Source organism: Pseudorasbora parva, chromosome 6 (genome assembly GCF_024679245.1).
Source record: "Pseudorasbora parva isolate DD20220531a chromosome 6, ASM2467924v1, whole genome shotgun sequence".
Classification (NCBI taxonomy): Eukaryota; Metazoa; Chordata; class Actinopteri; order Cypriniformes; family Gobionidae; genus Pseudorasbora; species Pseudorasbora parva.
The window spans coordinates 9,182,150-9,198,741 of record NC_090177.1 but is presented as its reverse complement, the minus strand read 5'-3'; the positions used below and the strand labels follow the sequence as shown (position 1 = coordinate 9,198,741).

Below are 16,592 nucleotides of genomic sequence, written 5' to 3'. Positions count from 1 at the left end.
GAAAGACCGCCGTTCGCCAGTTTCTTTGTTTACTAGAAGCACGCAAGCGCAACTCGGCCGTCATTATGTTAAGCCCCGCCCACCGACTCTATACATGATGTGATTGGCCTGACAAGAGTTAGGCGATTACAGCTCAGAAGGGTATTGAGTTGCTAGACGACACTAGCGGCAGATTAGATTTGCTGCCGCTAGGGTGCGTCTACATTTCTGGGCTAAGGGAAGTTTATAGAGAGGAGAAAAATCTTGGAATGTTTTCCTTAAAAATGTAATTTCTTTTCGACAGAAGACAGACAGACATTAACATCTTGGATGAGATGTGGGTGAGTAAAATATCAGGACATTTTAATTTTAAAGTGAACTAATCCATGACATCTCATTCTTAATCCGTAGGGTTTAAAATGGCCGACCCTTTGCAGCTCTAACAGCTTCAGCTCTTCTGGGAAGGCTTTCCTCAAGGTTTAGGAGTGTGTTTATGTGAAGTTTTGACCATTCTTCCAGAAGCTCATTTGTGAGGTCAGGCACTGATGTTGGATGTGAAGGCATGGCTCTCACTCTTCGCTCTAATTCATCCCAAAGGTTTTCGATCAGGTTGAGGTCATTCTTTTCACATGCCTAGGTGCTTGATTGTATACACCTGTGGCCATGGAAGTGATTGAACACCTGAATTCAATTATTTGAAGGGGGAGGGAGGGGGGGGGTCTCAATACTTCTGGCAATATAGTGATTTTTAATAGGAACATTAAAATGGTGTCTGTCATAAAAACTTTATTCAAACATACATTAAATATTGAAGAACAGTAAAAAAAAAAAATCGAGAGAGAGAGAGAGAGAGAGTGAGAGAGAGAGAGAGAGAGAGAGAGAGAGAGAGAGAGAGAGAGAGAGAGAGAGAGAGAGAGAGAGAGAGAGAGATGTCCTATGGGGCATACATTTTTCAAAATCCTCTGCTCTATAGTCATTTTTTTTACCTGACTCACTAGTTTATGGCCATGAATAGCTTTCCTGAGTTAAATGTGACGTTACGTGACGCTGTTCACAAGCTGTAGCAACTCGTTCAGTTTAAGTTGAGCTTAATGATCATTTACTGAGTTCATGTTAACTTTTTCTATCAAGTACAATGAACTTTCAGTAATATTTGAGTGAAATGAACTCTTCTAAATGTAACTCTTCGGTCTTAAAGTGAAGTCTAAGCAATAGTAATGGCACTAGTCTTAGCAAGCGCCACTAACCAAGAAAAATGAGCGAGATATATTGACTTTTTCACCCCTATAGACCAGGCATGCAGGTCCCACTTAATCTCACATTTTGAAACAATGGCATTGTGAGAGTAAAATGACAGCTGGTCTGTTTATGGAGTGCAGATAGGGGCTTTATCAGCAAACTCCCACCTCAAAAACACTGGGGATCTGATAACACCTCCCCCTAAATACACTTCAGAAACCTTTTAAGCGACCGAGGAATGTCTCCAGCCTTTCTGAGAGGTGTTGAAGGACAAGGCCCGTCCCCGCTGATGGTCTTTGGGCTGATGACAGCAGGGAAACGCTGAGGCTGTAAATCCTGATCGAGCAGAGATTCTGTTTTTTTAAACGCACAGCATTCACTCAGCGAACGCGGCTCAGGATACACATACAACTAGCTGAACGGCTGATGAAATTATTATTTTCAACAGGTTATACAAATTCACCAGCCCAATGACATTTTCTTATTTTTCAAACTATACATGCTCGGCCATTCATCAAGACGTTTAAACTGCAAAAGAGATTTTCTTCCTTTTTGTCTTGTTTTCCAGTACATATTATAGTTTAGAAGTAAAATGATGTAAGGTATTAAGGGCCAGGTTTACTAAACAGGGCAAATCCCATTGCACACCAACATAGCCAGATAATAAAGACCAACACAATCTACCCGTTAGCGTCTGGTTTAAGACATGCTTTTTGGGCGGTAAATAATGGCACAAACACCAGTTAATTAAAGAGCGCAAACCTTAGTAAATCACCTTGCGTGATTCATTGAAATATTCTCCTCCCATACATTCTCCATCTGAAAGGGAAACTCCGACAAATGCACATGCAATAAAATCAGCTGCAATCAGCTGTCCACACATTTTTAGTGCTAATTTATCACTGCGTGTCTTTAGTAAATCCTGACAGTAGTTTTTTTTTTAAACAAAAAGAGGGTGTGCGTTGGTGCAAGTTGTTAGTAAATCTGGCCCCAAGTCTTGTTTTCTGAAAAAAATTATCAAAATTAAAGGTAGGGTAGGTAAGAATTGGTTAAAAAACTTTTTTTTTTCCAAATTTGTTTAAACTTTCTTTATATATCACTACATAATTAAAATGTAAGTACTCTGAAAAAGAAAGTATAAAATTTGAGTGTGTGTAGACCTCTCACGACTGTTTTAAAGACAGCTCATTATTTCCATTCACTCCACCTTCACCCTTCTGGGCTCTTTCCAAAGCCACGCCCCCAAAACACCTGAACGCGCCTCACCTACCGCTCAGATGTGTTTATTGCAGACTAAAAAGTCTAGTCGAGTCACTCGATTTTTAAACTCACCTTTTCAGAGTACTTACATTTTAATTATGTATTGACATTAAAAAAGTTAAACAAATTTGGACAAAAGTGTTTCAGATCATTCCTATCTACCCTACTTTAAGTGACTTTAACACTTTCTATGAAGCCCATGTATATAAATGTATATCTATCTATCTATCTATCTATCTATCTATCTATCTATCTATCTATCTATCTATCTATCTATCTATCTATCTATCTATCTATCTATCTATCTATCTATCTATCTATCTATCTATCTATCTATCTATCTATCTATCTATCTATCTATATATATATATATATATATATATACATATATATAAATATTAGGGCTGGGACTCGATTAAAAAAATTAATCTAATTAATTCGAGGCTTTGTAATTATTAATCGAAATTAATCGCATTTTAATTGCATATAAATATTTGACCTGAGAACAATGAGAAGTAATTTTTCACATGTATTTTTAGTATACCATTGAATAATGACTGAATACATAAGCTTAATCAACAAAATATTGTTTATTTATTTCAGTCCAGCAGACCAGCGCAATGTTTGCCATTAAGTGTAGCAAAAGCATATTTGTGATATCTGAGGCTCGATGTGCTGCGGTGATACCCAAATTCCTTGTTGTATAGCTTGCACACTACCATGCTCTTGACGACGCTTCCATTCTTTCGTTTTTTAAAACAAAATTTCCCATCCAAGGGGCCAAGCAAAGCAGTCTCATCAGCTTCTTCGTTCATGTTCACTCATGCCCTGCGTCTCAATCCGCTCCCTAGTTCACTAGTCAGGGCACTGATCAGGACATAAGTCAATGGGCTGACTCCCTGATCAGTGCCCTGACTACTGAACTAGGGAGCTGATTGAGACCATAGACTGTAAAAAGATTGAGACGCACCCATGGTTTGTTGTTGTCGTGACTCCGGAGCGAGCGCTAGTTGGTGTTCCAGTATAATCGGTCCGTCGAAACTCATTCATTGAAAAACGTTCCGCGGTGCAAAAATAAGTGTGGTTATTTTTTTTATTTTTTTTGCGTAATTAATTAACCCGTTAAAGTCACGTAATTAATTAATCTTAATTAACGCGTTAAAGTCCCGGCCCTAATATATATATATATGTGTATGTATGTATGTATGTATGCATGTATGCATGCATGTATGCGTATATATATATATATATATATATATATATATATATATATATATATATATGTATATATATATATATATATATATATATATATATATATATATATATATATATATGTATGTATATATACAGTCTTGTTCAAAATAATAGCAGTACAATGTGAGTAACCAGAATAATCAAGGTTTTTAGTATATTTTTTATTGCTACGTGGCAAACAAGTTACCAGTAGGTTCAGTAGATTCTCAGAAAACAAATGAGACCCAGCATTCATGATATGCACGCTCTTAGGGCTGTGCAATTGGGCAATTAGTTGAAAGGGGTGTGTTCAAAAAAATAGCAGTGTCTACCTTTGACTGTACAAACTCAAAACTATTTTGTACAAACATTTTTTTTTTTCTGGGATTTAGCAATCCTGTGAATCACTAAACTAATATTTAGTTGTATGACCACAGTTTTTTAAAACTGCTTGACATCTGTGTGGCATGGAGTCAACCAACTTGTGGCACCTCTCAGCTGTTATTCCACTCCATGATTCTTTAACAACATTCCACAATTCATTCACATTTCTTGGTTTTGCTTCAGAAACAGCATTTTTGATATCACCCCACAAGTTCTCAATTGGATTAAGGTCTGGAGATTGGGCTGGCCACTCCACAACATTAATTTTGTTGGTTTGGAACCAAGACTTTGCCCGTTTACTAGTGTGTTTTGGGTCATTGTCTTGTTGAAACAACCGTTTCAAGGGCATGTCCTCTTCAGCATAGGGCAACATGACCTCTTCAAGTATTTTAACATATGCAAACTGATCCATGATCCCTGGTATGCGATAAATAGGCCCAACACCATAGTAGGAGAAACATGCCCATATCATGATGCTTGCACCTCCATGCTTCACTGTCTTCACTGTGTACTGTGGCTTGAATTCAGAGTTTGGGGGTCGTCTCACAAACTGCCTGTGGCCCTTGGACCCAAAAAGAACAATTTTACTCTCATCAGTCCACAAAATGTTCCTCCATTTCTCTTTAGGCCAGTCGATGTGTTCTTTGGCAAATTGTAACCTCTTCTGCACATGCCTTTTTTTTAACAGAGGGACTTTGCGGCGGATTCTTGAAAATAGATTAGCTTCACACAGACGTCTTCTAACTGTCACAGTACTTACAGGTAACTCCAGACTGTCTTTGATCATCCTGGAGGTGATCATTGGCTGAGCCTTTGCCATTCTGGTTATTCTTCTATCCATTTTGATGGTTGTCTTCCGTTTTGAACAATGTCTTGAACGACCCATTTTCCTCAGCTTTCAAATGCATGTTCAACAAGTGTTGGCTTCATCCTTAAATAGGGGCCACCTGATTCACACCTGTTTCTTCACAAAATTGATGACCTCAGTGATTGAATGCCACACTGCTATTTTTTTGAACACACCCCTTTCAACTAATTCAACTAATTGCCCAATTGCACAGCCTTAAGAGCTTGCATATCATGAATGCTGTGTCTCATTTGTTTTCTGATAATCTACTGAACCTACTGGTAACTTGTTTGCCACGTAGCAATAAAAAAATATAGGAAAAACCTTGATTATTCTGGTTAGTCACATTGTACTGCTATTATTTTTATATATATATACACATACACAGTATATACACAGTATATACACAGTATATACACAGTATATATATATATATATATATATATATATATATATATATATATATATATATATATATATATATATATATATATATATATATATATATATATATATATATATATATATATATATATATATATATATATTCTCACTAAGACATATACTACATTATAAGAACAGTTTTCACTTTAAAGTCATCAATGATGCATTTATAGAGGTTAGTAACTATTACCACTCACAATAAGTATTTATAAGAACACAGCTAATAATAACAATATATTTACTTATTTGACAGAAATCTGAATTATTAAAAGTCATTGTAACTATAATAACAAAATAGCAATGCAGGCTGCTTCTTTATAAATACATGAATGGAACCATACAACTAATTAACATTTAAAAATCACTGTATTATGAGCATGCACACTGAAAAAGCAAATGCATGACTTAAGTAATAAGTAATTATAACATAATATAATATAAATGTGACTATAACCGTTCTTTAATGCAGTATATCTCAAAGCCAAAAGATGTATTTTTTTGCTGCTAGAGATCACTTATTTAAAACAAAGGCGTAGTTTAACGACGGCTTGATTTCGCAGAGCTTTTATTATTCTGCCGCAGGCGACACTTCCGCTTCTTCCACTCATGCGTATGTGGGGTAACGCAGAGCTGTTTTATCATATTACACACATTTGAGTGTGTTGAACGTGACGTTATAATGCTACTCTGTGTGTTCACTCGGTGGCTACTATAAGACACTTGTTTACACTTCAGTGAGCTGGATCGATATTAGGCATGGTAAAACTTGGCACTCGCGTTAAATCAAGAAGACCAGATTTAAACAATAAGAATAACTGTGTTGAGTTGAGCTGTATAACAAGGATTTGTTTTCTGTGGAACAGTTACAACAATTTTCCAAACAGTTACTCAACTGTCTGATAACACACATAATATATAAAAGCGTATTTTGGTGTTTCCATGGTTTCTACAAGATAAAACCAGAATCAAGGGTATTGGGGTATGATGTCAATAATGGACGACACAAGGTGGTTAAAATTGCTTATTTCTTGGTTAAAATTGCTTATTTCTATGGATTTAAACATTCTAGGAAACATTTGTAATAATTTAAGTACACAAATCAACAAAATATATAACACTGTTCTAGTGGTTTTTGGATAATTTAATCCGAAAATCTTACATATTTAGCCTTTAATGAGTCTTTATAAATATAATAATACTTATAAATAAGTATTAAAGGAGCTATAATTCATTATAAGCCTGGTCTTCATAGATAGTTATACAATAATGATATCTGCTAAAGGGGTAAGAAAAATAAACTTGTTTTCCACTTTAAATTGAGTTTATATTTCTCACTCCACTGGTGGATATGCTTTTTCTTGTTTTAAGCATAGTCACTTAATTTAAGAATGTTTAGATATTTGTACTGGAAATACTGAGGAAAAGCTACATTTGAAATGAATGATGACACTAGTGTCTGCTTTATAGCTGAATCCAATTAGTTTCATAACTGATGAATTTTTCAACACTGTTATTGAACTGAACTAATCAACACTGAACTGACCCGAGCTGAAGAATGACACTATTGTCTTCTGTTCAGCGGCTTTATAGCACAATTGAATTCCGTTTACATCACAAACTGTTTGCTTTGAAGCAATCTGTATTGTATAAAGCACTATATATTTAAAGGTGCCCTAGAATGAAAAATTTAATTAACCTTGCCATAGTGAATTAATAAGAGTTCAGTACATGGACAACACATACTGTGAGTCTCAAACACCATTGCCTCCTATTTCTCCTCCTATGTAAATCTTGTGAATGAAAAACACCACAGAAAACTAAGTGCTTCTCAACATAAACCCAACCGTGACGCAAGCGTTGGGGATCATTTATATGTACAACATGTCCAAACATGTTCATGAGCCGACTCATCGGGACCGCAGGTAAACAAGCTGTTCGCATGTACATACGTCATGTTCCAGGCTGTGCAGGGGACATGAGGACTTTTCTACCCTTCCCACAGATAAAAAAATTTAATCGTTGATGTATATAATCGGATACCGCAACAATTTAATTCAAGATCGTTCGTTTGTTAGGCCCATTTCAAGCTTCGCTCAGCGTCTTAAACTGAAGAAAGGGGCAATTACAACAATATTCCTGCAAGCAGTAAGTGATTTATCCACTTATTAACAGTTTAAACAAGTTCTGATTAAATTGAAAGTTTCTTAGAGAGACCACATTGTCTAGATAACACAAGATGCTTACTGTAACAATAGGAAACTCTAAGTACCATACAAAACTAAATAGTGTGCCTAATGACAAGGGGTAATATTATTTTTTATGACAAAATACAACCGTAGATACGTTGCTTAGATCATTCACTCGATCCTTCTATCAAACGTCACCTTTTCCACCATACAAGTTAAAACGATAAGGCTATTCATTTTGTAAAAATATATATATTCATATTTTTGAGAACTTAAGTATGATGTTTTTGCATGCTTGTATTTCAGAGTACATCACAGCTTAATCTACATTGTGACTAACGTTATTTAAACATGCAATATCGTTGATCAAAAAAGACGAGTCTAAAATCACTGTTTTTGTCTGAGGGAAGGAAGAGCATTCGTGCTTGCGGTTGCCAGATTTCATTAATTTAAATCCCCAAACAGAGCTTTTCTGTGAAAAGAACATGTATACTATCCGGTGGTTTACATATATATGTACAATCTGGCAACCATATGCACGCAAGCTCTTTCTCACGAGCGGATGATCTGAAAACACCAATAAACAAGTAAGCTGCATTTTATCAATCTCCATTTGAGATGTTCTGCTTAAAGTGTCATTCAGTCGGTCTGTGTTCTATCAGGACGCTCAGGACTCTCGAGCCACTTCGCTAAACAACTGAACTGCTGTGAGCTGCTGAAAAAAAAAAAAAATCAAAGCAGAGCTCAACATTAATATTCACGACTCTTCCAAAAAAGGCAAACGGAGCATTACATCCTAGGGACAATTTATAGGGTTGCAAATAGACCTGTAAAACTGTATCTGGACAATTTTTGCCCTTAAATAAGCCACATACCCTCTATGTAGATATCAGAACACAATTTAACATGTTGTTTTAACTCATTCTAGGGCACCTTTAAAGGTGACTTGGCATGCTAAAGTTTTTAAGGCAAGTCATTTGAACAAACTTCTAACCCCTTGTGTGAGCCAAAAAAGTAATAGTGATGAAAGCTGCAGAAACAAACCAGCAAATGCCAGACAATCCTGTTTTCTCCCAGTTCTGGAGGCTATTGTAGATGAGGACAAAGAGTCATGGATTATTTTATCACTTGACATTTTGACATTCCTCACAACAATGGTTACAGCATTTTAAGCGACAGGAGGAGATGCCCTCCCTGCCCAGCAGAGACCCGCACAAGGGCAGTCAAAGTGCTGAGCACAGGCCGTTCCCACACTCACCCGATCTGAGGAACAGGACAAACACGGAAAACAGAAACAAGTGGGGCTCAGTACTTTAAATCCAAGAATCAAAATGTTTAATTTTACTTAATGGTGCTGATCATAGGTATATACATAATAATATATAAAAAATAATCAAAAGATCTGTGGCTGATAATATATCATATATTGTCTATATATAATAGATCATATCGCGTCGCCAGAAATCGAGTTATTACTGTCCCAATGTGTAGTGAACCAGTGTTAGTGTACACTATTAAGTGATTGACGAGCTAGGCATCTGTTTTTGTGTCTTTGTGATTATTGGATGGGAGGTGTAGGGACAAAAAGTTAGGGTCAAATAGACCCTGCTTTTCATGATTCGATCAATACACTGATTCATTACCATTCTAATCTTTGTCTGCGGATTGAAAACAAATTCGGAAGAGAAGACAATGCTTTTTGTTATTTTTGGTTATTTTCGATGCTTCAAGAGATTCTAAATAACTTTGATTCTATTTGTATTACCTTTCTGGTCCTTCTGGAAAGGGACAGTATACTGTGCATATGTTTTCATTGTGTGGAACGACATTAGGGTGAATCATTAATTACATAAATTTCATTCTTGGGTGAACTAACCCTTTAACGTTATTTTTTTAAATGTTAATGTGTTATTGTCTCGTTCACTTTGACAGCCCTAAATTCAACACAAGAGAGACTGTCTACACACACTTTATGAGTTGCAGTCAGACACATTTCTCCACCCCCTTTGATTGACAGGATATAATCAGCCCTGATCATTGGCTGTTTTTATATAATTGAAATAAAAACATACATACATACATACATACATAATATATTTTATACATATTTTTATATAAGCCATATTATATATATATATATATATATAAATACTTCATCATGCTGAGGTGTGTGGCTGAAGTTTGTTTGGCTTAGAAATATTGTTACTGACGCTGTACTGAGATGAACAGGATATATTGAGGAACAAAATGGATTGACATCACACCATCTTTTCCAGAAATATTCCCTGGCCTGGTGCGTGCAATAGTGTTGATCGACGGGAACATTAAGACCAGCGAGGGGACTCCGGATCGGAGGTGTGTGTTTATGAAGACTGGCAGGATAGCATTACCTTAAATGCTCTCTGAGGGATTCCTCCTGTATTAACACCGAGCTCTCCTGACCAAACTAACCGCCAACTCATAAACCTCATAAACCTGCTGGATCCCAAACAATCTGCCCACAATATCGCTGAGAGCAGTGAACCAGCAGGGAAAATAGTCAGGAAAAAAGATATGTTATACCCCCCTCTTCGCATTTCATTTAGTGAGGTTTATGCTTTAAACATAATGACATAACAGTTTCATTGTCTAGTTTACCTTGGCACGTCCTCTCATTGGTCAGAAGTTTGTATCCTTTCTTGCAGCTGCACTCAAAGCTGCCCACCGTGTTTCTACACACATGGTCACACCCTCCGTTGTTCATGCGGCATTCATCGATGTCTGTAATGAGAGAGAGAGAGAGAGAGAGAGAGAGAGAGAGAGAGAGAGAGAGAGAGAGAGAGAGAGAGAGAGAGAGAGAGAGAGAGAGAGAGAGAGAGAGAGAGAGAGAGGGGAGAGAGGGAGAGAGAGAGAGAGAGAGAGAGAGAGAGAGAGAGAGAGAGAGAGAGAGAGAGAGAGAGAGAGAGGGAGAGGTTGGGTAGTCTGAACAAATACACATGCACAGGATTAGTCCCGTTCCTTTCAGTTTACCATGATTCAAACCAGGAGGGGAGGATGAATGTGAAATAATAAAAAGGTAAAAGGGCTGATTGACTGCAAATATGAGAGATTTGTCTGGGCTTAAACTATCAGCTTACTGTTTGAATATATATATATATATATATATATATATATATACATATATATATATATATATATATACAGGGAGTGCAGAATTATTAGGCAAGTTGTATTTTTGAGGATTAATTTTATTATTGAACAACAACCATGTTCTCAATGAACACAAAAAACTCATTAATATCAAAGCTGAATATTTTTGGAAGTTTTAGTTTGTAGTTTTTAGTTTTAGCTGTTTTAGGGGGATATCTGTGTGTGCAGGTGACTATTACTGTGCATAATTATTAGGCAACTTAACAAAAAACAAATTTATACCCATTTCAATTATTTATTTTTACCAGTGAAACCAATATAACATCTCAACATTCACAAATATACATTTCTGACATTCAAAAACCAAACAACAACAAATCAGTGACCAATATAGCCACCTTTCTTTGCAAGGACACTCAAAAGCCTGCCATCCATGGATTCTGTCAGTGTTTTGATCTGTTCACCATCAACATTGCGTGCAGCAGCAACCACAGCCTCCCAGACACTGTTCAGAGAGGTGAACTGTTTTCCCTCCTTGTAAATCGCACATTTGATGATGGACCACAGGTTCTCAATGGGGTTCAGATCAGGTGAACAAGGAGGCCATATCATTAGATTTTCTTCTTTTATACCCTTTCTTGCCAGCCACGCTGTGGAGTACTTGGACGCGTGTGATGGAGCATTGTCCTGCATGAAAATCATGTTTTTCGTGAAGGATGCAGACTTCTTCCTGTACCACTGCTTGAAGAAGGTGTCTTCCAGAAACTGTCAGTAGGACTGGGAGTTAAGCTTGACTCCATCCTCAACCCGAAAAGGCCCCACAAGCTCATCTTTGATGAAACCAGCCCAAACCAGTACTCCACCTCCACCTTGCTGGCGTCTGAGTCGGACTGGAGCTCTCTTCCCTTTACCAATCCAGCCACGGGCCCATCCATCTGGCCCATCAAGACTCACTCTCATTTCATCAGTCCATAAAACCTTAGAAAAATCAGTCTTGAGATATTTCTTGGCCCAGTCGTGACGTTTCAGCTTGTGTGTCTTGTTCAGTGGTGGTCGACTTTCTGCCTTTCTTACCTTGGCCATGTCTCTGAGTATTGCACACCTTGTGCTTTTGGGCACTCCAGTGATGTTGCAGCTCTGAAATATGGCCAAACTGGTGGCAAGTGGCATCTTGGCAGCTGCACACTTGACTTTTCTCAGTTCACAGGCAGTTATTTTGCACCTTGGTTTTTCCAAACGCTTCTTGCGACCCTGTTGACTATTTTGAATGAAACGCTTGATTGTTCGATGATCACGCTTCAGAAGCTTGGCTATTTTAAGACTGCTGCATCCCTCTGCAATATATCTCACTATTTTTGACTTTTCTGAGCCTGTCAAGTCCTTCTTTTGACCCATTTTGCCAAAGGAAAGGTAGTTGCCTAATAATTATGCACAGCTGATATAGGGTGTTGATGTCATTAGACCACACCCCTTCTCATTACAGAGATGCACATCACCTAATATGCTTAATTGGTAGTAGGCTTTCCAGCCTATACAGCTTGGAGTAAGACAACATGCATAACGAGGAGGATGTGGTCAAAATACTAATTTGCCTAATAATTCTGCACTCCCTGTATATTAATGCATTAGCTATTAATATATCATCATAGCTAGCAATATTTTTTAAACCATTTTTTAATCTTAGTTAATGTTGGTAAAAACCGAATTGTTCATTGTTGGTTCATAATGTGTTAAAAATGTTAACAAATAATCAAAACTAAAAACGCATTAGAAAATGTTGAATGTTACCATTGACTGAGATTAATAAATGCATACTTTTCATTGTTAGTTCATGGTAACCAATATATTTAGTTAATTTGACCAAATTAAATCTTATTGTAAACAACTCAAATATTAATGAAACATCCCTTCCACTTTACAGAGTAAGAATGATAAGCAACTGTGGAAGATTCAATCACATAATGTAACTCTCCATTTAAAAAACAAAAAAAAACAATCATTAATATTCTTTTTTTCTTTCTTTTTTTTTTATTTATTACAGAATTAAAATAATTGTCTACTCCCAATTAATTTCACCAACATGTACTGCAGATTTAATTCAAAACAACCTGACTGTTTGTCAGTGTAAATATCAGACTTGCTTAATAAATAAGCTTTACAAAGTTATTGAGCTGAACTGAAATGTACTTCATTTTCTGAAGCAGTCCAAATATGAAGTTTGGGATATTAAACAGTTGCACAACCACTCCTCAAAAATCAGAAATCATTACATCTACATTTACGCATTTGGCAAAGGCTTTTATCCAAAGAGCTTTTCTAATATCTAATAATATATCTAAATCAAGATACATTTACTTGAGAAGCAAAACGACTTAAGATATGAAAGGGGTCATGAACTGAGAGATCTCATTTTCCTTGAGCTTTTGACATAAAAGAGGTCATCATACTTTGTCTGGCTATCACCAGACCAAGCTCAATTTAATATTGAACATTGGTCTGTGGAGTCTGCTCTGTATTTTCTACTGCACAAGTGGCGTGATCAACGAGCATTATTCAAATGACTCTGTATGCAATTGGATAGTCCTACAACCAATCAGACCACATGAGGTGTGATCAACGGGCAACGATCCATCACTTCTCTACCCGTCATCGTGTTAAACTCGCCAATAGCGGGCCAGGCGGATAAGCCAGTCCAGTCCCACAAAAGTGTAACAGAAGCAGTAGAAATGAATGTACGGGTTTCCAGACTGAGTTGCCGGGCGAAATCAAATCGCCGGCAGATAAGGCTAGGTTTGCCCAGTCTACATCACACTATAAGAATATCCTGTAAGATTCAGAACTGAAAACTTCCTTGTTAGTCCAAAAACAGCCTTTATTTACACCAGGCCCCGCAAACGATAAAAAAGTGAGGAATTTTCAAAGTGGCGATCTATGACGTCGAAAGGAGGCAAGCACCGCCTCTGCGAGAATATCAATGCCTACTTCATCACTGCCTGTTTAGCCCTGTCCACCGATTCACACATGACATGCAATAGAATAGATAGCCTAAGTAACACTGCGTGGTTTTAAACCAGATCGAACTACCAAGCAATAAACATGCTGTTAAGAACAGTGATGCTAGCCTAGAAATCTAGACGCACCCTAGCGGCAACAAATCTAATCTGCCTGCGAGTGTCGTCTAGGAACTCTCAATACCCTTCTGAGCTGTAATCACCTAACTCTTGCCGGGCCAATCACATCGTGTATAGAGTTGGTGGGCGGGGCCATAATGACGACGGCTGAGTTGCGTTTGCGTGCTTCTAGAAAACACAGAAACTGGCGAACGGCGGTCTTTCGAATCAGCTTTGACCGCGACTCTGGAATACTTGGAGTTAAGCTTTTCTCTGAGAAAAGAACAAAGAACGGCACTGAAGTCATTCTTAAAAAGGGAAGATGTGTTTGGAGTTTTGCCGACTGGATATGGCGAATGTTTGATCTATCAACGAGCTCTGCTTCACCTTCGTTGCTCTGGTTGTTGTAGCGCTATCCTATCGCGTGCAGAGGGAGTTTGAAAGACGACCGTTTATCCCGCCCCTCGGATTGAGCCCTGTCACTGTTGAGTTTCCAGACCAAACATCTTAATGTGGGTCTGGCTTGTCAGGCTACAGTGATGCAACATGTAAGTATCTGTGTTCATCTAATGCCTGATCTAAAATGTAAAGATTCATGTACAGTCAGATGTTCTGTGTCTGTATATCAGTAAATCAAACCAGTGACTAAACGTCAACTTCTGTTGTTTCTCTTAGTAGGATGAAAAAAATCATCATTCAGTTATTTAACGGTGATTAAATTCTATAAAGAAAGCGACCAAAGAAAGCTCCCTTTGCAATCATCTGAGCAGCGCATGCTGAAGCTGTCAATCAAACAGCGAGAGTTTAACAGTGTCTCCCATTTTATTCAGCGAACCTCATAACTATACCACATTTATACTATTAGTGAAGATGAAAGCATCTGTTAGTGTATAGAAACTGAGTTGCAATGACAAGATCACTGCTTTCATGAGCTCAACATATGTGTGAACAGATACAATGATTATCACTGCAGCCTTTCAAGCCATGATCTTAATGCCATAGATCTTAATAAAATGCTATAGATATAAATATAATGCCATAGATCTTAATATAATGTCATAGATCTAAATAGAATGGCATAGTTCTATATAATGCCATAGATATAAATGTAATGCAACACTTTTCACGATTAGTTAACCATGAGAGCTGTAATAGTAAAAACTTGCTAAAAGAGAGAATAATACTATTTCAAATGGAAAGACGTTAGCCAATCACAGCAGAGGGCTTTACACTGAAGTCTCACCCCTTAAAATCAGGGTAGGAACATATTTAAAAATGAACATATAAAAAATGTTGATGTAAAAAGCATTCTTACATTATAAGCGCACCCCAGGAAACATCATAAAACAATAACAACTGATCTATATAGAGATATATATAGTATATATAGTAATTTATATAGATCAGAGAAAACAATGCAGTTTATGACCGCTTTAAGTTAAGACTTTAAGATAAGACTAGAAAATACTGAGGAAGAACATACTTTTTTGCTGTTCATGTGTTACCAGTGCTAAGCTTTACTGTTTGAGCTACACTATTCTAAGAAGGGAAGTGAGAAAATGAGGGAAGAGAGGAGAATAAGAGAAAGAGGCTAAAAATGAAAAAAAAAAGAAGAAGAGCTCTCCGAATGGATTGTGACCGGACACACATGGAGTGAATGTGCGACTTCAGAGCGTTTCTAGACCTCACGGGGCTCCAACAGGAGGAAGTCCTTTAGGATCATGTCTCCTCTGGCCTGTTCTCTCAGAATTGGGGCTCAATATATCATCAGCTTGTCCTGCTCTGCACAGGCTTTGATTGCGCTGCACTGGATGTTTCTGATTACAGCTGAATCATCTGAGTAAATGAGGCGTTCATCTCATAGAGAGGCTGCATCATCTGGATAAAATAACGGCAGAAGAAAACGCTCCTTCTCTCGCTCTGGGCCCGTGTCTTCTCGTGCCAGTGCTGTCTGGGGATGTTTTTCTTTGTTTCTTCTACAGCAGAACTAATAAAACTCAATGTTCTTTTATCGGTCTTGTTAGCGTAACGTTATGAGCGCTAGAGGCGACGCAGGCTCCCAGTCTTGGCCGAAACAACCCGCAAGTCTTCACTTCCAGTTGCTCTTCGCCTCTTTTATACTTTCGTTAAACTCTTTGGAGTTCATAGAGCGCTTCTTGGTTTTATTTGCAGCCTTGTACTCAGAGATTTACAACTAGGTTTCATCTGTTAACATTAGTTAAGACGAACGCATTAGTTCATTTCAACATTCAGTGCTACATCAAAAGTTGTCTCTGTTAATATTATTTAATGGAACTAACAATGAACTGTTGTATTTTTATTAAACTAATGTTAATTTGAATCTAGTGATGGATGGATGGATGGATGGATGGATGGATGGATGGATGGATGGATGGATGGATGGAAAAATAGACAGTTTGATGGATGTATGGACAGATAGACTGACAGACAGTCAAATGGATGGATGGATGGATGGATAGAATGATAGACGGATAGATAGATAGTTTTGTTTACAAGTTTGGTTTTACATTGTTGTTCTCTTATTTATTTTCTCTAAATTTAGGCCTAATAACATCTTGCAAAGGGACTAAAAATGAAAACTAGACTTTGGGCTAATTTTGGTACATTTGCATGAATGTTGATTAATGTACACTGTCCCATATAAAAAAAATAACTATACATATAACAGTCAAAGAGAAGAATTGATGGATGGATGGACAGACAGATAGACAGACAGAGACATCTCTTCCGTATTATACAAAAAATATATATATATAC

The 16,592-nt window shown here is 37.2% G+C and overlaps 1 protein-coding gene across 4 annotated transcripts in view; it reads right to left on the bottom strand.

Moving 5' to 3' along the window:
- The window catches only part of scube3 (signal peptide, CUB domain, EGF-like 3), a 208,840-nt gene that overhangs the window by 40,991 nt on the left and 151,257 nt on the right, over positions 1-16,592 (bottom strand). For all 4 annotated transcript variants that reach the window (XM_067445543.1, XM_067445545.1, XM_067445544.1 and 1 more), the window contains one exon: positions 10,213-10,335. In XM_067445543.1, the coding sequence (XP_067301644.1) occupies positions 10,213-10,335 (123 nt within the window). The remainder of the gene's footprint in view (positions 1-10,212; positions 10,336-16,592) is intronic.